The sequence below is a fragment of the Leopardus geoffroyi genome, chromosome C1 (genome assembly GCF_018350155.1).
Source record: "Leopardus geoffroyi isolate Oge1 chromosome C1, O.geoffroyi_Oge1_pat1.0, whole genome shotgun sequence".
NCBI classification, from domain to species: domain Eukaryota; kingdom Metazoa; phylum Chordata; class Mammalia; order Carnivora; family Felidae; genus Leopardus; species Leopardus geoffroyi.
Window position 1 is genome coordinate 143,302,855 of NC_059328.1, and position 22,932 is coordinate 143,325,786.

A 22,932-nucleotide genomic window follows, 5' to 3' on the forward strand; every position below is an offset into this window, starting at 1 on the left:
TTTTTTTATTTATTTTTGAGACAGAGACAGAGCATGAGCAGGGGAGGGACAGAGAGAGAGGGAGACACAGAATCCAAAGCAGGCTCCAGGCTCTGAGCTGTCAGCACAGAGCCCAACACGGGGCTCGAACCCACAAACCATGAGATCATGACCCGAGCCGAAGTCGGATGCTCTACCGACTGAGCCACCCAGGCTCCCCTATTCAAAGCTCTTAATGTCTGTTTCAGTCCTGTCTACCAGGGTACTACATGGTTTTTGGGATCTTTACCCAGCATGAAATTAATCTAATATTGCTTGTCCTAGTTTTGATGCCTTTTTTTAAAAAAATTTTGTTAACAGGCTGTGAATCATTTTCTTGCTGCCCATATGTGCTTTCCTCAGCCATATAAAATCCCTTTTTTCTAATGCCTTGCACACAGTCTCTGATTTGGGAGTTACCTTATTATTCATTGTACCTATGCAGGGGCAGTGGGTAAATTCCTACTTCATTCCCATGATAACCAGTTATGGTAACTGTATCTCCTTATTGTTAAGTCAGAGATTGAATGAGTTGGAGAATTAATGATCTAGTTACCTGCTTTACAGTTGGTAGTCAGGCTTTAATCTGCTGGTCTATATTATAGAAGCTACTGGTTCAATAGCCATGGATAGTTGTTAAAAGCACAGATTCCTAGTTCCATTGTGGAGATTTTCATTCAGTAGGTCTTGATTTGGATCCTGGAATCCACCGTTTTTAGAAGTTCCATGGAAGACTGTGGTGCAGGCACATCAAGTATATGCCCAGTGTCATGATTGTGGTTTTCTTTTAAAAATTTTTTTTTTTTCAACGTTTATTTATTTTGGGGACAGAGAGAGACACAGCATGAACGGGGGAGGGGCAGAGAGAGAGGGAGACACAGAATCGGAAACAGGCTCCAGGCTCTGAGCCATCAGCCCAGAGCCCGACGCGGGGCTCGAACTCACGGACCGCGAGATCGTGACCTGGCTGAAGTCGGACGCTTAACCGACTGCGCCACCCAGGCGCCCCCTGATTGTGGTTTTCTAACAAGAACATTTTTCATCTGTTGTTGTCTGAGATACGAAGATAGTTTAAAGCATTCCAGGATTAAGTAATATATGTTTATCTGCACATTCTAGGCTGTGTTGGAGAAAGAACATCAGTCAGGCTGGCCCTTGGGGGCCTGGTTCTAGCTTCTGCATTGACTTTTCATCAAATTATAGATGTATGATCTGTCTAGGTATCAGTCTCATTCATAAATAGAGGGCACCAGGTACTTTCCAGATTCCTGACATTCTTTGATTTGAATGGTGGAAGGAATTGTATTCATCATCACTGTTCATTGTTAGCTGTTGCTTCTTCTAGTTTATTGAGTGCTAGCTGCTCAACAGACGATTAGTCACAGCTTCTGGTAGCTGGTAGCTGTTCGCAGATTCAAGACAACTTCTCTTCCTTTCTCCTGCCACTACCAACCTCCCCAAAACAGATTGAAGTAAACCATTCTCCTGGGAAACAAGTTCTTATGTTGGGGTTTGTCTTAAAGAAAATTCAGGTTGTAATTCTGATCCTTTCAATATCCAGCCTTGGCAGTTTTCACCCACTGGGTCCTTTTTGCAGGCTAGGGAGTTTTGTCCCTTTGGGCACAAGATGTGGCTGATGTCATAGTCTAGGGAGCTGTGCTTGTAATGCCTCAACCCCCCGCCTCTTAACAAACCTTTTACTTCCAGGAATCTGCTTCATATTCTCCAGAGGGGCTGGCTGAGATGAGTGGCAGAACAAAGTATCCCTTTAAATGTCTCTGCCTTTGTGGAGTTGCATCAAAATGATCTGTCATGTTTTTAAAATTGTGCACGTGCGTGTCACCCAGCACCCCCCGGTCCTATTGAATCAGGCTCTGTCGGTGGGATTGGATTCGTGCTTTTAAAGGCTTGACTTCCAGTGCTCCCTCTGGAGCCTCGTTGTCTTCCTCCGGACTGGGTTCATGCACTGTTTCTTCTGTAATTATTTTTTGTTAAGGCAGGTATAAATACGTGGAGAGTTGTTGTCTGAATACGGTAAAGTGTGGTGTGCATCTATTGAGAAAATTAAGTTGCCTTGAGACTTAGAAGGCCCTCAGAGGCTGAAGGCTTAATGTTCCCATCACATGGTTTGGACAGGAATTACCACTAAAGATTTACCCGTAGCACCTGTCTACTATGGGCTGATGGTTCTTTTTTCATCAACGTGATCATCCTCTCATTAAGTGTATCTTAACATAATTAGTCATTTGTCCTTTTTTCAGTGTAATTCAACAAATATTATTGAGAGCTTCCAACATGGTAAGCATTGTTTTAGATGCTGAAGGTAGTGTAGTGAACCAAACAGACAAAACTGCTGTCTTCTTGAATCTTCCTCTTCACTGAAATAAATATTTATGTGGGATTTAACATGGCGGAATTAAGTGGCTGCATTATAACATTATGAAACACCATTTTGGGGGAATTTTTCAGGATCATCCTATATATATTTCTAAGATCACAAATAGAACCAAAAAACTGAGCTAAGCATGTGAAACCCGGATTAAATTCAAAATGTTAAGACTAGGGACTGTCTTACTAACACTACATGTAGCTCAAGGGTGTTCAGGTGCATACTTTCTGAAGGCAGAAAGAATAAGCCAGTGGGCTCCAAATAAAGGTTGCTAAGGTCACTGGCAGAATTGAAGTTTATCCTTTAATTTTGGGAATAAGTCTCCAGAGAGTTCTTACTTGTTACGAATCTTTCCTTGACTCTGTATTTTTGACTCAATGTAGACCCAGATCCTTTGGAGCACTTGAGTTCATAGTAATTTATCTTGCCCTTTTACCTGTTCGGTGAAAACATTAATTTGAGCTGAATGTTTCAGGCCTCTGGGCTGCTAATTTATAAGTTCCTGCAAATTTCTGTACTTGCCTTAAATGGGTTAGTAGAATTTCCCAAGTGTCTACTGTAGTACTAGATACTTTACTGCTATGGTGTCTACTTCTGTGTTGTAGTTTATGTTAAAATCACTTGATTTAGATGTAATAGGAACATTGTCAATCTGCTTTTCAAGGAACTTAAATACTGAATTGTCCAAATCTTTTAGCGTACCTGTTTTAAAAGTGCTTTTGGGGGCGCCTGGGTGGCGCAGTCGGTTAAGCATCCGACTTCAGCCAGGTCACGATCTCGCGGTCCGTGAGTTCGAGCCCCGCGTCAGGCTCTGGGCTGATGGCTCAGAGCCTGGAGCCTGTTTCCGATTCTGTGTCTCCCTCTCTCTCTGCCCCTCCCCCGTTCATGCTCTGTCTCTCTCTGTCCCAAAAATAAATAAACGTTGAAAAAAAAATTAAAAAAAAAAAAAGTGCTTTTGTAAAAAGGAAAATGGTGGGGGGTGGGGGGCGTTGTTACAGTTTTCCTCTTTTAAACCATAACATTTTGGGATTCTGCATGCAGGCTAAAAAATTGTTGGACTGCAAAAATAACCAATGAAAGGAAGACACATTTGACATAGATTTCAATATATCGGGGAACATTTAAAAGAAAGTGAGGCTTAGCTTTAGGGCCTGGCTCATGTTGCTGTTTGTGAGTTAACCAGCTTAGAAGAGAAGGAAACAGTGTGTGAGAGAGGCAATAAAAAGATATTCTGGAAATAATTATTAATGCTAAAATTCCTGCCTCTAATTTTAGAATGCTTATGTTTGGAATTTCATATGCGTGATGAAAATGTGTATTTCAGGTTTGCGGAGAAAAACAGCGCTTTGAGAAGTTGATGGAACATTTCAGGAATGAAGACAATAACATAGATTTTATGGTGAGTTATTCCAGGACCACATTACAATCAATAAGGCAAGCTCAGTTTCTGCACTTTTTTCCTAAACCCATTTATATTTATATATGATACATATGTGTGTGTATGCGCATATAAATGTTACAAAGGACAGAAAATTGAGTGTAATCTGCTATAGATTCGATCTAGAGTGTTCCTCACAATCTGTATTTTTCCCTTACAGTGTTTATTTCCAGTTTTATTCCTCGTGCACATACTGTACTAAAGACCCAAAGTACTAATTATTTATAGCAAATAACGGATGAAAGCATGCATTTGGGAAAAGGATGTTAACTGCTGGGACATATACCTGCGGTTGCCAGCTTTAGCTGTCAGTAAAGCTGCATCAGGATCCTGAAGATAGAAGTCAAGAATCTGGGATGCTTGGGTGGCTCAGTCAGTTAAGCATCCAACTCTTGATTTCTGCTCAGGTCATGATCTCATGGTTCATGGGATCGAGTCCCGTGTCAGGCTCTGCGCTGACAGCATGGAGCCTGCTTGGGATTCTCTCTCTCTCTCTCTCTCTCTCTCTCTCTCTCTCTCTCTCTCTCTCCCTCTCCCGTCTCTGTCTTACACTCTCTCTCTCTCTCTCTCTCTCTCTCTCTCTTCCCCCCCACCCCCCATCTCTCTCTCTCAAAATGAACATAGGGGAAAAACAAACAAACAAAAAAACCCAGAAAACAAGAATCTTGCTCATTTTGCTTTTTGTATACCTCAGCCAGTGTCTTTCTCCAGACTATATTCTCAAAGACTAGAGTGCTTTGGTTTGTAGAATTGACTGTACATATCCCCCAAATTACTCCACAGGGGTGAGTCCTGCCCTGGTAACTCTGTGAGGGCAGAGTTAGACTGCGGTTCTCCTTAGTGGGATAGTTCACATGTAAGGATGTGTGGTTCAGCGGTAGGACTATCCTCTTCAGGTTTGAACAGCAGTAGGAGTTTGAGAACTTCCGAATTCATACACTTAAACCTTAATCTTGGACTGAAGATAGACAGTTTCTGAGACAGACTTCCCATGGGTGGATCCAGATCTGCAGGCTTTCTTTGACCTAATCCAGTTGACATACACAGCTCCTGCTCTGGGGAGGTCTCACCTGGGCTTTGTACCTCAGGTCACTTCTAGCTCGGAGCAGGTATACCAGTCAGTCTTTAACATTGTGAGTCTTCTAAAACTTATGCTTAGGGTGCCAGGCACACTTTTCATTTGAATTGCTTTAGTGGCTGTAAAACATGAAACATAATTTTGGAGATTTCTAACCCTTTTATGTGAATTTTTTTTCTGGGTCTTTACATTTTATATGCATCCTAGCCCTCAGGCCCTTCTGAAAGTAGTGAGAATGATGAAATTGTTTATAGAGAAGTCTTGCTGTTCCATAAAGCATGTTATTTGCTGTTTAAAAAGGCAAAAAATGTGAGACAAGGAGTGCTGTTACATTGGCTTTTTAATTTAAAAAAAAATTTTTTTTTAATTTATTTTTCAGAGAGAGAGAGGCAAAGTTCAAACAGGGAAGGGGCAGTGAGAGGGGGAGGCAGAGAATCCGAAGCAGGCTCCAGGCTCTGAGTAGTCAGCACAGAGCCTGATGCAGGCTCAAACCCACAAACTGTGAGATCATGACTGACCGAGCCACCCAGGCACCCTATACATTGGCTTTTTAATTTTGCTGTTAGGATTTTGGGGAGTGTTTAAGGCCCATGTTTGCACTAGTGATAAATATGTGAAGAAGTCGTGCCCTGGCTCACTGTAGCAGTTTCTTTCCTCTGCCTTCATAGGGGCAACTTATTTGTTCCTGAAAGCTGAGGTTGCAAACTGGAGGCTCCCAGGCTGAGCCAGCCTATAGGCTTGTGAGTTTAGTCTGACAGTGATGTCCTTCCATTAAAAATGTGAAAGTTGTGCATACAAATATAGATTTCTAATTTTTTCAATTAAAAATTTCTGCCAACACTAGGCCCTGTTTTTGCAGAGTATCAAGTGCTGGAGCCAAGTAGTCAGTCAGTCTTTCTTTCTTTCTTTCTTTCTTTCTTTCTTTCTTTCTTTCTTTCTTTCTTTCTTTCTTCTTTCTTCATTCATTCAATGTTTCCTTATTTTGGGGGGAGAGAGAGAGGGAGGTGGAGCGGGGGAGGGGCAGAAAGAGAGGGAGACATAGAATCAAAAGCAGGCTCCAGGTTCTGAGCTGTCAGCACAGAGCCCGATGCAGGGCTTGAACTCACCATCCCTGAGATCATGACCTGAGCCGAAGTCGGATGCTTAACCCACTGAGCTACCCAAGCGCTGCTCCCCCCCACCCCGCCCATTTTTAAGTCTAAAGATCCTCCTTCTAGTTTGCTGTGGTCCACACCATTTCTTACTGTATTACACGTGGTATACTTCACTCATTATCATACCTTGTGGATCCCTCTGCCATTTGAGTTTGTGCTGAAATTATATATAATTAAGCCCTTTAAAATGCCTGCACTTCTTAGAAATGAGAATATATTTCTTGTCATTTACTTATATGTACATGCATCAAGGAACCTAATTTAGAAACTGCTAATATACAGGTACAATGATCAATTCATCTGTCACCTAGCAAAATAGTTGCTTCTCAGGCATATCATAAAACTCAACAACTATTCAGAAGAGAAATGGAAAAATCCAACCATATTTTCCTCCAGAAAATGAGGCTTTTCTTAAACTGTCCTTGGGAATGCAGTTAAGTTGCACAACCTCCTTAACAACATATTCCTCATAAAATACAATATAAATTTTTCTAATGCAGCAGAAGGAAGAAGGAAAAAAACCCTGACAATCTTTCTTTAGCTCATTTAACCATAGAACTTGGAAGTCATTTTTTCAGTTAAATTGCAAAAGAATCTCCTTGAACCAAGAGAGTTGACATATCTTCCAAAGATAGCCAGTGTATAATATATACTCAAAGAAGAGTCTAACTCGATAGAAACAATTTGGAAAAAGATAAAAGAAACTGGGTTTGGAGGAGAGAGGAAGAAGGCAGTTTTCAGAGTAAATGTGAATCTGGATCCCTCACTCACTTTACCTTTTTGCGCAGACTGTGTTTACCCATAGAGGGAAAGGATTAGTAAGACATTTTTACCATAAATAAACTGTCACTATTTTTTTTGTTTTTTTTTTTTTATCATTTTGCCTCCTTGTACAGACTGCATTTACCCATTGAGGGGAAGTATTAGTTAGGTATTTTCACCATAAATAAACTGTCACTATTTTTTTTTTTTTTTAAGTTTTATATATTTACTGTGAGAGAGGGAGAGAGCAGGGAAGGGCCAGAGAGAGAGAGAGAGAGAGAGAGAGAGAGAGAGAGAGAGAGAGAATATCCCAAATAGGCTTCACGTTGTCAACTTGGGGCCCGATGTGGGACTCAGGCTCATGAACCATGAGAGCATGACCTGAGCCCAAATCTAGAGTCAGATGCCTAACTGACTGAGCCACCCAGGTGCCCTTAAACTGTCAGCATTAAAAGCAAGATAGGGACTCCTGGTTGGCTCAGTTGGTAGAGCATGTGACTGTTGATCTTGGGGTTGTAAGTTTGAGCCCCACTTTGGGCAAAGAGATTAAAAATAAAACCGTAAAAAAAAGGAAAAAAAGAATAGATCTGTTCAACTTTGTTTTGTTCTTTACCAAACCAGGGACTGATTTTCTCTGTGGCAGGTCTCAGGGCCACTGATGCAGTTGTGGGGAGCTAGTAAATCGAGGGGTTTTGTGGAATGGAAGCTGGTTGATTGTTTAAAACAGAAAGATGGGTCAAAGATCCTATTATAATCTTGTTGGTATGGTCGGGCCCATAGTGAAATTTTAGAAGTGATTTTTTAAAATGTTCTTTTTTATAATAATTTTCACATTTTCTATAACATGCCTGTAATAACTTACACAGTTTGTTCTATATACCCACCCATAAGACTTTTTAAAAAGTTTTACTGACAGGTGGTTAACATAACATCTAACCTACCCATTGAAAGTGGACAATTCAACGCATTTTTTGCATACTTGCAGGGTTGTGTGGCCGTCACTGCAGTCTAATTTAGAACACATTGTCATCCCAGAAAGACCCCATCAGTAGTTACTGCCCATTTCCTATCCCCAGACCTAGGCAGCTGCTAATCTACTTTCTATCTCCACAGACTTGCCTGTTCTGGATACTTCATATGGATGGAATCATAACTTATATGGTCTTTTATGACAGACTGGTTTCATTTAGCATAATGTTTTCAAGTTCATCCACATTGTAAGATGCATCAGTACTTCATTGCGTTTTTATTGTCACCTAATATTCCATTGTGTTGATAGGTTATATTTTTTAACCCATCACTTGATGGACATTGCGTTCTCTCCCCCCCCCCCCCCCCCCCACTTTCTGGGAAATAATGAATAATATAAAATAATACGATATATAGAATATATATTAGTTATACTAATATAAATAATAGTGAATAATGCCATTATGAACATTTGTGTATAAGTTTCTGGATGGACATGTATTTTCATTTCTCGTGGGTATATACCCAGGACAGGGTTGCTGGATCCTATGGTAACTCTGTCATTAATATTTTGTGGAATCGTCAAACTTTTCAAAGTGGCTGCACTGGTCTACATCTCTGGCAGCAGTGGATGAGGGTTCCACTTTTTCCACCTCCTTGTAGCTCTCGGTATGGTTTTCCATTTTGATCATGGTCACCCTAGTGGATGACGAGGGGTATTTTACTGTGGTATCTCTATGACTTTTGAATTTGAAAAATTACAAAATATTTTTAAAGACCCAATGAAACGAAGGAAAAGGAGGTCGGTGAGTGAGTTTAGATTTGTGTAATTGAAAGCATATGCCTGTGTTTAAACTGAGAAAACAAGTTTTCAGCCATCTAACCCACTGGCAATTTCATTGCAGGTGGCCTCTATGCAGTTTATTAATATTGTAGTCCATTCAGTAGAAGACATGAATTTCAGAGTTCACCTCCAGTATGAATTTACCAAGTTAGGCCTGGATGAATACTTGGATGTAAGTATAACTGTGACCTTTGGCTCCAATGTAAGACTTGATTTATTGCCTACCTTCAAGATACACTTCCGCCGTGACTAAAGAACACTTCAAGCTCTGTACAGTCAAGTATCGTAGCACTAGTTAAAGGGACCCTGAGTGATGCAATTTGCCAGGGAAACTGGATTCTTGAAGACCTCCTGGGAGCTCAGTCTGTCTTCTGCCAGCAGCCTTTTAGTGTTGGAGTCAGACAACCTCTTGTAGCCTCTCACTGTAGCTCACCTCTGCTCTTGAACTCTGTCTGGACCAAGTCTCATTGCACCCTTCATCTGGGCTATTGGGCAATCCACGTTCTTGGTTACTCTGGGGACCCTATCTGGGCAGGGGAGGTCAAACCAAGACTGTTAAAGAGTGATGAATAAATGCTTAGAGTATAAAAAAGTCATGAGGAAATGGACACTAGAGACTTCCTCCTGTAGCTGTTAAATTCTGTTTAATGCATTTGTGGCTTTAGAAGTTCCACTTTTAAGTTCTCGGTTCGTGAAGAGATCTAAAGTTTCTCTTTCTCTGCCTCCCCTGTGGAAGTGCTCAGCCAGTTCCCTATAGTTCTTCCTTCACCTAAGAAACAGCAAGTTTATGTGAAAATCATAAATGGACTTGAATAGCTGTGTGTGCACAGGATGCCCTCATGTCCTTTCACTCTTTTTTTTTTTTTTTTTTCCAACGTTTATTTATTTTTGGGACAGAGAGAGACAGAGCATGAACGGGGGAGGGGCAGAGAGGGAGGGAGACACAGAATCGGAAACAGGCTCCAGGCTCTGAGCCATGAGCCCAGAGCCTGACGCGGGGCTCGAACTCACGGACCGCGAGATCGTGACCTGGCTGAAGTCGGACGCTTAACTGACTGCGCCACCCAGGCGCCCTGTTTCACTCTTGAGCAGTTCTGTTTTCCCTTCTGTACACCAGTGGTCCCCTTGAATTTGAAAGGCTACTAGTGAGAGGGCAAGAATTGTTGAGCTCAATTTCAAATCTGTTTCTAGCCCTGAAGAAGAGATATAAGCACTTCCCTTGGACATCTCTGGATTTCAGCTGCCCATCTTCGTCAGGACTGAAGCCAGGGAATTACAGTTTACAGTGAGGCAGAGTCATAGCATTGGTTACTCTCTGAGCTCATCAGCTGGCTTATCAGACCAGCCAGACTGCCCTAGGGTATACTGGCCTAACGTTGGCTAAGGACTGTACTCAGGGAGAGTCTGATGGATTTTCATCAAAGAGTGGTTTGAATTGTTTTCTTATCTAAGTAATCACTAATATCTTTGACAGAATATGGTATTGAGAGGTTTTTCCTGCTCTGAGGTCAAGGTTTCTCTATCCTCTTTCCCTACATACCTTGGGAGTGGCAGTATTTGAGCAAAAATGGGGTGTATAGGTTGCTAATGGCATTCTTGGTTCCATTTTGTGATGGTCGTGCTGAGCTCCTTCAGGTCAAGGCTGCGATGGCGAATCGTAACACATTAGGCAGTGCCTGTTACTCATTGTGTACTTTGTGAAAAAAAACCTTCTGAGCTGCTTCCTCATTTCCCTTTCTAGGCTTCGTCCTTATTGAGATGTCTTTTTCAGTTTATACTCTTAAACTAAGATGGAACATACTCTCTTTAGGGCACACTAAGTTGAAGAATTCCAGATTAGACCTAGGAGCAAATCCCTCTTAGAATTTATGTCGAGCCTAAGTCCTCTGAAAAGTTGAAGATTTTCCCCAAACTCTGTATTTCTTTAATTTTTGTGGTGTGTTGGTTCTGGACCCTCATAGAGGTGGTTAGAAGATTAATATTATAAGCACATAATAAATACTTCATTCGTTTACAGAAACCCAGCCTTGTTAGTGGCCATTGATTTGTTCAGTAAATATTTATTGGTGTCATCTGTATGCCAGTATTATCCTAGCCACTCATCTGTTCCCCCAGGTGGAGTCAGGACTTGTGTTACTTGTAAGGAAGATTCATAGGTTGCCTTGACCTCTAATTTCACCTTAAAGCTGGTTGACTTCCTTTGGATGCCTGGGTCTGTAATGCAATGAGTGGCTTCCTGATCTGTGCTTTGGGAAGCCCAGAACTCCTTATGCTGGGGCAGTATCTTAAGGAAGTTATGATGGAAGGCAGATTCTAGCAACTTATGCTGAAATAAGCCCCCTGGCTACTTCACTCTCTACCCATGTCTTCTCCACCTCCCATCCAACCTAATCCTCATTGGAATTACCATCTCTGCCCAGGCAAATTACTGCTGCTACTGTAACCACCTCTTGCACACAGATGCCTCTCAAATTTGTTACGTGGGACTGTTGCTCCTTCTGCAGCTGCTCTTAATTTTTCTATAGTCCGATTTCACCTGTGTCAAGATGTATTCGTTTGGAATATGCCTACATGGGGACTATATCTTTGGGAAGGATTAGGAAGAAAACTTGTATATATTTGGAAGAGGGTGTTCATCGGAAAGTAATGTGATTATACCTTCTTAGAAGAACACTCCGTAATTGTCGTGAGGAGGATGCTACATCAAACCCTCTCTTGGCACAGATTGGACTGTTTGGAACAAACAGAAACCACATAGGCTGTTGTATCATTATGCTCTGTGTCCACAGCTGTGCTGACACCGCCTTCTCTGTGTTTTGATTTTTAGAAACTGAAGCACACTGAGAGTGATAAGCTGCAGGTGCAGATTCAGGCTTACCTGGACAACGTATTTGACGTGGGAGCTCTGCTGGAAGATGCTGAAACCAAGAATGCAGCCTTGGAGAGGGTGGAAGAACTGGAGGAGAACATTTCTCATGTAACTACATCTTGGGAAAGGAAAAACTGTCTTTGTATAACTGGGTGCCAAGCTGAATGAGTGTTGGCTGTTACCGCAGAAAATGAAAGGATTTGGAGTATAGGGATGAACTGCAGCTTGAGATCGAGAGCTGTCAAAAGCCACCCGGGGTTCTTTCAAACAAGGCATGTTTGTTACTGAAAACTAAAGGGAATCCATTGCCTTGCCTTAGCTCACCTGCTCAGTTTCTGCTGAGCCCACATTTCCTGGCCATCTTACTTACCCCAGAGGGTGAGGTGATTGGCGCCATGTAGAGGGGAAATGAAACTTGAATATGTGAATTTGGGCTGATGTGAAGACCTTTCTACTCCTATTCTCTGAATATAAGTCATCTTCTACCACATGCGTTCACACGGGCCCATGGAGGATGGGTTCTAGCGCTTTGTGCTAAAATAAGCCCCAGAGCGAATAGACCATTATCAGTGTCTTCCTCACCTCCCACCCAACCCAGTCCCTCAGTGGAACTGCCATTGCTACACATTTCAATTTCTTTGGAAGTTTGGATTTATTTTTTCTTTAAAGTTTGTTTGTTTGTTTAGAAAGAGAGAGGAAAAAAACAAGTAGAAAGGAGCAGAGACAGAGGGGAGACAGAGGATCCAAAGCAGGCTCCACACTGACAGTACAGAGCCCGACGTGGGGCTTGAACTCATGAAACGTGAGATCATGACCTGAGGTGAAGTCAGACGCTTAACTGACTAAGCCACCCAGGTGCCCCTGGAAGTTTGGTGTGACGTATCAGTAAGTTCTATTTCACTCCTGGTCTTCTGAATGTAAGTCAGGTTCTGCTGAATGTGTCCATACAGGCCCGTGGACAGGATGGTCTTGTTTCCTCTTGATGGCCAGTCTTCTAGTCCTGCCTTATGGTTACTCACGTGCAGTAAAAATTCATTTCAGCTACAAGGATTTTCAAGGAAATTAGTGAGCATTCCCTTAAATCTTCTTCTTTGAGGAGTGTCCTATCAGTGTTACATTAACTCTGTCTCAGGGCAGGGACTCATTTTGATTTGAGGGATTTATTTCACCACAGACTAAGTTGAATATAAGTCTAAAGGCCTTCAGAGGTTGTCCATTTATTCATCCATTAAGCAAATATTTGAATATTGTGAGAATGAACAGAAAAATGGTGCTTCTTAAAGACCTAAGCATTGTGAGAACCAGATTTGTTTGTTAAATTCTGCTTGACAGTGTCCTTGGCTGTAATTGAATTGTCTCTTTTTAGAGCAATATTATTTTCCCATTTGAATGGTCCGATTATTTCCCTCTACACTTTCTTAGTTGAGAGTATTGTATGTGTGTGATGTCCTTCACCTTTGTCCCTCACTCTGAAAATGGCCATCTTCATGGCTGTGGTTAATCCAAATTGGTGAGCCAGCCATTCCCGCCACCCCCCCCCCCTTTGTTAAGTGTTGTAGTGACCTGCTTGGCACCTGCTTAGGAAGAGCATTTATCGGCCTTGCCCTGAAAGATTCGTATCCTATTCTGAAACTGATCAGCATTTTAACCTCCACCCTTCCTCCTCACCTCGCCTCTCTGGTGTTCTTTACTTGTGATTGTTTTCAGTGAGATGTGGGAAATCAGAAGTAGCTCACTTTCAGAGGCTTGTGGGAAAAGTAATTAGTTAACACGTGGCTCACACTATCTTCCTCTTGAAGCCTCAGCCAGCTGTCCATAACCATACTCACATAACCCACTTTTTTTTTTTTAATGTTTTATTTATTTTTGAGACAGAGACAGAGCATGAGCAGGGGAGGGGCAGAGAGAGAGGGAGACACAGAATCCGAAGCAGGCTCCAGGCTCCAAGCTGTCAGCACAGAGCCTGACGGGGTGGGGGCTCGAACCCACAAACCATGAGATCATGACCTGAGCCGAAGTCGGACACTTAACCGACTGAGCCTCACATAACCCAGTTTTGAAGTAGGCTGCCTGTTTATTTGAACTGTCCCTCCAAATAACTTTTATTACTTGGGTTAGTTTGGGTCAAAACAAGCAGTACTATTTTTTAAGCTGGTGTTCTGTAATAACAGAACCAAGTTTTCTGGACTGATAAATTTCAAAAGCTTGTGCCTAATGGCCTTTTCTTAGTGAAGGAAAGGTGAACTTCCCCTCTTGCCTCACCTCCTGTTTCCCACCCTTGCAGGCTCACGTTGGTGAGCCCCTTCTGCCAGCCCCTGAGGAAATTGAGGGAGGTACACTGTGTATGTTGAAACACTAAGAAACTGACATATGGGTTTTATTAAGGATCATGTATAAATTATTAATTCCTATTAGAAACAAATAGGTATTCAGAATCGTATTATTAATGTTTCCAGAAAAACAGCTTGTAGAACACATGCAGGACTCTGGGCCCCAATAGAGCTCTACTTTCTGAGAACCGAGGACCTGATGAGAATGGTCGTGTGTTGTGACACAGCTTCTCTTTTATACCTTTATAGTTGTCTGAAAAGCTGCAAGACACAGAGAATGAAGCCATGTCCAAGATTGTGGAACTGGAAAAGCAGCTGATGCAGAGGAACAAGGAGCTAGATGTTGTTCGAGTGAGTGTGCTGACGGCAGCTGCCCCAGATGGGCATTGCAGGGAAGGTGCCCAGCTTTAGTAGAATGTGGACGACATTCATGTCAGAGGAATGCATTGATGCAACGTATTTATTGGAATCATTTCAGAGGCGATACTCAGATGAAAAGTACACATAGTTAGGGATGGATACACATGTGTTTGCAATCAAATGTTGGGGGTTCAGTACTTCCTTATCACAGTTTTCGAGAGCAACAATATTTTCCCATCTGGACAAGTCTGACTTGATTCAGTGGATCACCCATTTGCTTGGAAATAAAAACACAGCACGGATTTAATTCATGCCACTTATTTATTTTTACTAGGACTTGGACTTCTTTGTATTTTTTTGCTTTGCTTCTACTTGGAACCAGATTTGGTGGTTGCCGTGGAAACGGTGAAATCACAACACAGGCAAGATCTAATGTCATTCACCAAAAGAATTAAAAAAAAAAAAAAAAGAAAGAAAAGGCAAAGCAAAACCAATCCATTTTATTATCAGATTATCCCAGCTATTTTATTTGGCCTTAGCATTGTTTTACCTTACATGTCAGGTTTTTATGGAGTGCCATCCGTGTGTTTGGAATTGTGCAGAACATAAAGTCACCAAAATGCCTGGAGGGCTTTCAGGCAAATGGCTTGCCTCTACACCATCGTTGATGAAATGGCACATTTTACGCGATGCTTATCATGTCTGTGTGTGTTGCTTGATATTTTGACATGTCCTACAGTTAACTCTAGGAAATTTATTTTTTGGCACGCCATCGAGACAGAGTTGTAGCATATGGACTCAATTCAAGTCAGACTCTCAGATTATTAATAATAGACAGGGTGTGAAGAATGTTTCCCTGCCTGCTGGAGGTTTGTGGTGAGAGATCACATGTGCAAGACCCAGCAAGTAAGTTCCAGAAAATCCTTTCCCTGGAACCTGCGTGAGCCCCTTATGAAAGGAACGAGGACAACCTTTAAGTTGAAAATTGTAACTTTTTTGTTTTCTGCTAAAAACCTGGACAAAAAAAAGTAATTAGTAGAGGGAAGCATTGGCCTGTTCTGTTAACTGCAAGCCAAAAGGAAAAGGTTACAGTGATTGCTGTCCTAAGCTTGTAGGAGGGCATTGTGAAGGCCAGAGAAACCCATTCAAGAACAGTCAGCCCCTGGGTATTCATGAGTAGATTCTTCTATGCTTTGCAGATTTTTAATCCCAATCTGACTTCTATCCAAATCTGACTTAGGGACTTTTGTCTACTGTTAGCTGATACGTGTCTAGGAGTTACAAATGAATTTTAAAACAAGTAAAAAGGAAAACATTCTGCCCCACCAGAATATCCTCGGGGTATTCCAAAGTCAGCTATAAAATTATTTTTGGGTCATCTCTGCCTTGCTTGTCTCCACCTGCAGGGAAAATTGAGTTAGCTGTACTTATTAATGGAGAGAACTATATTGGTGATAACAATTGCTAGAGTATATTGCATGCATTACCAGTGAACAATTGAGAATGTATAGGACTTCTATAGGAGGCTGAGTTCTATAGAATTCTTATGTGTATATCAGTATCCTTCTTTTTAATTTTTTTGGTTATTTTCTTAAAATTTTTTTTTTAATGTTTGTTTAATTTTGAGGAAAAGATAGAGTGTGAGCAGGGGAGGGGCAGAGAGAGAGGGAGACACAGAACCAGAAGCAGGCTTCAGGCTCTGAGCTCCGAGCTGTAGGCGCAGAGCCCAGTGTGGGGCTCAAACTCTCGAACTGTGAGATCATGACCTGAGCCAAAGTTGGATGCTCAACCAACTGAGCCACCCAGACGCCCCTTGTTTGGTTATTTTTTTGATCCTCAATTTGCCAGTCTGATGGTAAGAGGTATGGATGTTGCATGAAGATAGACTGGTGACTGCGAACTCTTTTGCAGGAAATCTACAAAGATGCAAATACCCAGGTTCACACATTAAGGAAAATGGTCAAAGAAAAAGAAGAAGCCATTCAAAGACAGTCTACCCTGGAAAAAAAGATTCATGAACTGGAGAAACAAGGGACCATTAAAATTCAGAAGAAAGGGGATGGGGACATTGCCATTCTGCCAGTTGTGGCTTCTGGCACATTGTCCACAGGGTCAGAGGTGGCAGTGGGTAACTTTGTGGGACCAGCAATGGGGGTTGCCTCCTCGGGCCCCCTGCCCCCTCCTCCCCCACCACTACCTCCATCGTCAGACACACCTGAAGCAGGTGAGGAGCCTGGTAGGAGAATTGAGGGTAGTATTTGGGATATTTGTATTTCTTCTTTTATCCGCTGTCCATTTGTGCACTTTGCTTTTCTTGGCATTTTCTTTTACTCACTGATTTTAAAAACTTTTTACATTTTGAGATTTAGGTTATAAAACTTCATTTTACATATGCTGCAGTATATTCTGTATTTCTCACTGAGTAGATTTTAGAGTCACTGAAAAAAATCCTGTGTCCTTCTCATGATTTTGATTTTGGATTCTTTTATGTGCATGTGACATCCAGCAGGTGAAACCGTTTTCCTATTTTCAAAGGCAATTTGTGTCTTCTTTTTTTTGCTAGTGCAAAATGGCCCAGTAACGCCACCTATGCCACCACCGCCACCACCCCCTCCCCCTCCCCCACCACCTCCACCCCCTCCTCCTCCCCCTCCTCTCCCAGGTCCTGCAGCTGAGACTGTGCCAGCTCCTCCTTTACCTCCCCCACCTCCTCCCTCTGCACCCCCGCTGCCTGGGACGTCCTCACCCACAGTGGTTTTCAACTCAGGACTAGCAGGTAAGAGCTTGGAATGGAGTCCCGGGTACTTGTGCAAGAAATACTCATTTGTGTTACCCCTGGAGGCCTTGAAGCCGTTCTTTGGAAGTCCAAGTCTCGTGCAGTCCCATGTATCTCCTCTTAATATCATTCCTGCTAATGTAGCCAGTAAAGGGGAAGTTCTTCACAGGAGGCATTTTTCTCTGAGTAGCCGTTGTTACGCTCTCTCTAGCAGGGAGTTCTGATTTTCCAGTCTTCCCACCTTCCACTCTCCCCACTAGGAAAGGGAAGGAAAATTAGTTACCTTCTTAGGGATAAGTGCATTTTCATGGGTTCATCAAACACCTGTGGACATCTGTAGTAGTCAGAGCTCTGTTTTCGGAAGGTGTTTGCAATGTTGTTTACAAAAGAAGAAAATGCCTTTCTGTGTGATTGCCTGATGTAGGTTTCCAGGCATTTCTCCTGTGCATTTGAAGATAGAATTCACTATAGTGGAGCTGAAGCTTCAAGGGAAGATGTTGCCAAAAGCAGTATGTGTGCCTTGAAATGCTTGCGCATAGCACATGCTGCCCTCCTGCTAGCCAGGGTAGAATGCGGCACCCCTCACCAGAAATAGGGTGTGTGGGGGGGGGCGAGAAGAGAGTCGTTCTAATGCCTTGAAATAGAAGTTCTGATTTCTGTCTGTTGGAAGTGACTTTTTACTATTTTCTAAAATACCACAGCGATTTTCTCAGTCATGGAGCATTTCCCTGGCATTTTGAATTGCTCTGAGATTTGCCATGTCATGTCTGCGTGACATCAGATAATTCTGCTTCGTCCTCTACGTCTGTCTCTTGGTGAGGTCTCTTATTTCTGATGCAGAACTACCACTCTTACACAAGTGGTAGTTCGCAGAGCATTTTGTCCAATGTCTACATGACCATCTTAGCTGTAAGAGATTTCCAGGCTGCCCACTCCATCCCTCAAGAGTGTCCCAGCAGCAGCTGTGCTGGCTAGCCATTAGGGCACATTCATCTGAGTGACCCAGAGCAACCTCCTTAATTCACGTCGAAGCTGTGGTGTTTACTTCCACCCCAACCTCCACAAAATTGTCAGAGAAAGAAATAAGATGCTTGTTGAAAGTAATGTTCACAGTAATCCAGTGATTTAGTTCTACCTTTCAAGGTCTCCCCCATTTAGTACTTTCTTCTAGAACTTTTACTGCTTCTGAAGGACAAAAGTTGAAGGTGCATCTTCATGGAACTGTTGGGTTTTGGAATGTAAGCAAACCAAAACCTCTTGAGAAGCCCCAGGAATCCATTCCATCAACAGGCTGCTCTCAGTGACTGAGTGTGAAAACCTGGAACTGGCATGTGCACCTGGCTCACTGATGAGGCTTTCCTTGTAGCGCCTGGAGACACGGCTGCTATGGGGTGTCTCCTTGGCTACTACTTCCTTTGTCCTTGGCAAAAACTCTGTGTGGCAGAGCCTCCGCTCCCATTCGCTCGAGCTCTCCTCTAGGACTCACAACTGCTTTGGCAAAGCGAAAGAGCCACGAGGTCACAATGCACAGGTCCAGGGCTCCCTCCGGTAGAACGCTTGTCCTCTCTGGTTAATTTTTTTGCCTGGGTTCTTCTCGCTACTTAACTTTAAAAATTTGCAGGCTCTCTCAATTGCCTCAGCTTTAGAGTGTGGAACTCTCTGTTCAGCTGATGACCACTGCTACCTTCAGGGTTCTGCAGTTGGAAGTTGTCCCTTATGTGTCTTACACCATTTTTAGAGGACCGTGTGTGGGATTTACGAAACTTCTCTAAGTGCCGTTAGGTGTCCGTTGATGGACTACAAGATGTTCTGTTTTATAAGATTTAAGGATTATGAGATCATTATGGAGCACATTTTGTGAGGGGTGTTGCCAGTGTGTTGGGTAACTTTCTCCCTGGAATCAAGAGGCCAGACAGAGTCAGGATGTCCCAGTAGGGCCAAGAGACAGAGCTGGGATGATATACCAAGGGCTCCCGGAACCCAGAAGCCTGTGACATTGCTAGGCCCTGGGATCCATGGGCAACAGGATGGCCTATCTCTTCAACAAGGCAATGAGCAGGTGTGTGCTTGGTGGCTAAGATGGGACCTGAACGAGGTCCTCTAATTTTATCTAGTTTTCTTTGCATTTTAGAGAGAAAACATAGTGTGGAATGTATATTTGAAGGGTAAGGCTTCTTCCTCAAATCTTTGACGGAGCAGTCTGGCTCCCATTTCCTGCTTCGGTCATCTGTAACAGACTGCTGTGCTGTCTCTTTGGGAGAATGTGCTTTGGAAGTTCACGATGAGAATTTATACTTGGCTGATTATTTTTCATTAAAACATTTCTCATTTCTTCTGCAAGACCTAGCACAATTCAGTATGGCTGTTTGGGACCACTGTAATGAAATCATTTTTTCCCCTTTTCTAAAAAGGATTACTTTTTAAAACAAAATAATAAGGGAGTCTTCAAGGCAGGTCCGAATGGAAATGAATTTTTGGCTCTGTGCTGCCTTGTGAAATGTGTCCAAGAAGCATGAAATTCTCTGCTAAAAGTGCGTGAATTGCTGAATGGCTTGACTCTAACCATATCTAATTTTTTTTTTTTTATATTTTCTTTGTTCTCTCTGCTTCCACAAAAGATGGGCCAATCAAGCTTTTCTGTAGGTTGCTCCTCACTGAGTGTTTTGAGTGTTTGCCATGTGTTCCTGTTGGTCACACTGTGCCTTGACATGTTTTCACTCCATCTTACACTCAACCATTGCATTTTGACCCTGTGTCTGTGGGAAGTCTCGCTGTTGGCTGACTGTTGTTCCAGGTTTGCTCGTGCATTTTAGTAGAATAGATCGTGGCTTGGCGAGCAGACAGCCTGGATTTTATATGCCATATTCCTTTCCCCCTAAGAGAAAAGGAGTGGTTTTTTTTTTGTTGTTGTTGTTGTTGTTTTGTTCTGTTTTGTTTTTTCCCTTTTAGTTTAATTGTCATAGTTGGATCCAAGGCATCAATTCTAGGAGGATTTTAGATTTATTCTGGGGGAGAAAGGGTAGTTGCTCCACAGGACAAGGACAGGCTGCTAGGTGCTGTGTTCCCAGGCCTTTCCCACTGGTCTCCAGCTCTCTCCATGGAACACCTACCACCACATGGAGCCACTGCCTTCAGCCTGAACCCTGCGAGCACTGTGTCTGTCATGGTCACCTGTACACCTCTCCTTCTACAACCCACCCCCCCCATTCCCCGTTGGGAGTTAGGATCACCTTTCTGAAGATAACCTATTTTTGCCCGTGTTCTGATCTCAGGCTTATTTTTAATCTTGCTGAGGAGTTAGAAGTAGCGTGGCTGCAGATGGAATGACTTTTAGCCAGTGTCCTGAGGCCTGCGGTATCCGTGGATGGATGGTGGAGTCAAATGGCACCAACCCGCCAGCTCAGACTGTGGAAAGATCCCTGTACAGCTTTTCCTCTACTCTTGCTTTTTCTCCCTCCATATTGTTCAAAGGCCAGATTAGAGGAAGGTCTCTTTCTTTGTCCTGTGGAGGACATGGGTTTTCCTGGGCAGTGTAGACCTAAATGAAGGGCAGCGAGCAGTCCAACGCTTCTGGGGGTGGGGACTAAGGTGTCACGTGGTGGTAGAAAGGCCTGGTTTACAAAGGCAGTGTTTCTGTATTCCTGCATGCTTTTCTGTGGATTTATCAGATGACATTCCTGCTGTTTATATGGCTTTCGTAACTCTGGAGGAATGGCAGGCAGCCAGGTAAAAGCCCAGCGTACGTTGGGTTTATTTTGTTGTGCATTGCAGTTCTCTCCCGTGCTGATGATGGCAGATAGTGAACCTCCCAAATAGTGTGGTGGGCGTCCCGGGATAGACTTAAGAGGGTACATGCGTCTAGCTAGATGGGTCTGGAAGACTGCTTTATGATGTGTCCTTAATTAATGGAGTTTTTAATGGGTTTCCTTTTTTTAGCTCATTTCCCCACAGTGAGAGGAGTCGGCAGTTCCTTACCTGACTCCTGGAAGATAGATCCCTTCCTCTCTATTAAGAGGTTTTCTGTGTTTTTTAATGGGTTCATTGATACCTTCTAGCTGCATCTAGCTGACTCCTGGGGAGCACTTGCTCCTTAAAAAAGGGGGAAGGGACTGTGGCCAGTCTCAAAAAGCAGTACTAATCCTAATTTCTAAGCACCCCTTCTATCATCTTAAATATTTTCTGTTTTGGGCTGTTCATGGCCCTTGGTGTGGTTGGAATAACTCAGCCTGAATATAATCCCCATTGTCAAAATTGTTCACAAGAATGCGTTGCTGCTCGACGTTACAGAAAGTCTTCTTGACGTCACATTCCTGGTGGTATAGACAGCCACTCCCTGCAGTCCCTGATCATCTTTTAAGATTGGTTTGGAAATGTATGTTCTAGAACTGAGAATTTAAGATTTCAAAATTTGACTCACATTCACCAGTGTCACTGAGTATTTGTCCTCTCTGCTGTCTACTAACATCATTAATAATTTTTGCTCCCTGGTACTTTGTCCTACACATTGTCCTAACATTGTGATTGTAATGCAGCAATCTATTTGCCTGCATTAAAAACAAACAAAAAAAAAAACAAAAAAAAAAAAAACCCTGGCTCTTAGAAAACTTTCCTACAGTGTTGCATCAGTCAACCAAATGACAAACCTCAGATTACTCTTGCCAAAGCCATGTGTGATGTTTTCTGTGTTTAAAAACACTTGGGTACCTCTTGCCAGTGTTCCTGCAGTGTTTAAGTGGCATCTGCAAGGACTACTCTGATTGTTCTTGAGAGTCATGGGGTTTGGGTGGAATCTTAATTTGATCCTCTCTGACTTCTGTAGCTGTGAAAATTAAGAAGCCAATCAAGACGAAATTCAGAATGCCAGTTTTTAACTGGGTTGCCCTGAAGCCAAATCAGATCAATGGCACAGTCTTCAATGAAATTGATGATGAGCGGATTCTGGAGGTATTTTTCTTGTTGGTTAGAAACTAGGGGCTGGCTCTCTGTGAGGCAAAGTTCAAATGGGTGCTCTGCTAACCTGGAAGTTTCAGCAATAAAATGCTAGTATTTTAAATGCCTTGATGGAAAGAAGAAAAGAAAATTCTCTAATATTAGAGAATAGGACAGTATTTTGCAAGATTGTTTCAAAACTGTGTTTAAAAGTTATGTTACTATGGAGTGGTTTTGATGATCTTCAGTAGACGCCACAAAATATGTATCTGACACAAACCCTGCCCTTAATTTATAAAAGGGCATAAAAACCCTTTATTGAACTACAAGTGAATAAGAACTCAATAATTACACTCACTAGCTGTTTGATGGATCCTTTAGTCTGTGGTGGCCAGCTCTGCAAGGTAATTAGTGAAAGGCAGCTGAATTGGCCAGATGGAATCAGCTCTCGTCTTTAGACCTTCATGGCTGTCTGTGTGGCCTAAGTCATGCCATAGCACAAACAGGAAGATAGACCAAGCCTTGATCAAAGGCAAATACTGAGTAGAAAAAGTAAGTTCTTTGATGCTTAAGAAACTGTCAAAATGGTTACCTGAGTTAATTTTTAAGTAGAATCCAATTTGCCTGTTTCATCCCTTTTTACTCCAGGATTTAAATGTGGATGAATTTGAGGAAATATTTAAGACAAAAGCTCAAGGTCCTGCCATTGATCTTTCTTCAAGCAAACAGAAGATAACACAGAAGGGATCAAACAAAGTGACGTTACTGGAAGCAAATAGGGCCAAAAATCTAGCCATAACTTTGAGGAAAGCTGGAAAGACTGCTGACGAGATATGTAAAGCTATCCATGTGTAAGTTCAGGGCATTCTGGAAAGTTAGATTCTGATAAATTTATAGGATAAAACTGAAAATAAGCAAGTGATGAATTGGTAGGTAACAAATATTTCAGTAGCAGGGCAAGATCAAAGATAAAAGGTGGGGCAGTTCTTGATATCCACACACCAGAGATTCCCTTT

At 42.5% G+C, this 22,932-nt stretch overlaps 1 protein-coding gene across 12 annotated transcripts in view; it reads left to right on the forward strand.

Annotated features, from left to right (window-relative positions):
* The window catches only part of FMNL2 (formin like 2), a 314,932-nt gene that overhangs the window by 272,849 nt on the left and 19,151 nt on the right, over positions 1-22,932 (forward strand). For 7 of the 12 annotated variants that reach the window (XR_006712882.1, XM_045479839.1, XM_045479843.1 and 4 more), the window contains 9 exons: positions 3,732-3,806; positions 8,714-8,824; positions 11,480-11,629; positions 14,101-14,202; positions 16,123-16,435; positions 16,775-16,987; positions 19,606-19,626; positions 21,807-21,931; positions 22,565-22,767. Coding sequence is in view for 11 of the 12 variants with exons in the window: in XM_045479839.1 (XP_045335795.1) it covers positions 3,732-3,806; positions 8,714-8,824; positions 11,480-11,629; positions 14,101-14,202; positions 16,123-16,435; positions 16,775-16,987; positions 19,606-19,626; positions 21,807-21,931; positions 22,565-22,767 (1,313 nt within the window). In the remaining variant the exon portion in view is untranslated. The remainder of the gene's footprint in view (positions 1-3,731; positions 3,807-8,713; positions 8,825-11,479; positions 11,630-14,100; positions 14,203-16,122; positions 16,436-16,774; positions 16,988-19,605; positions 19,627-21,806; positions 21,932-22,564; positions 22,768-22,932) is intronic. The other 5 variants (XM_045479844.1, XM_045479846.1, XM_045479842.1 and 2 more) reach the window with 2 other exon arrangements.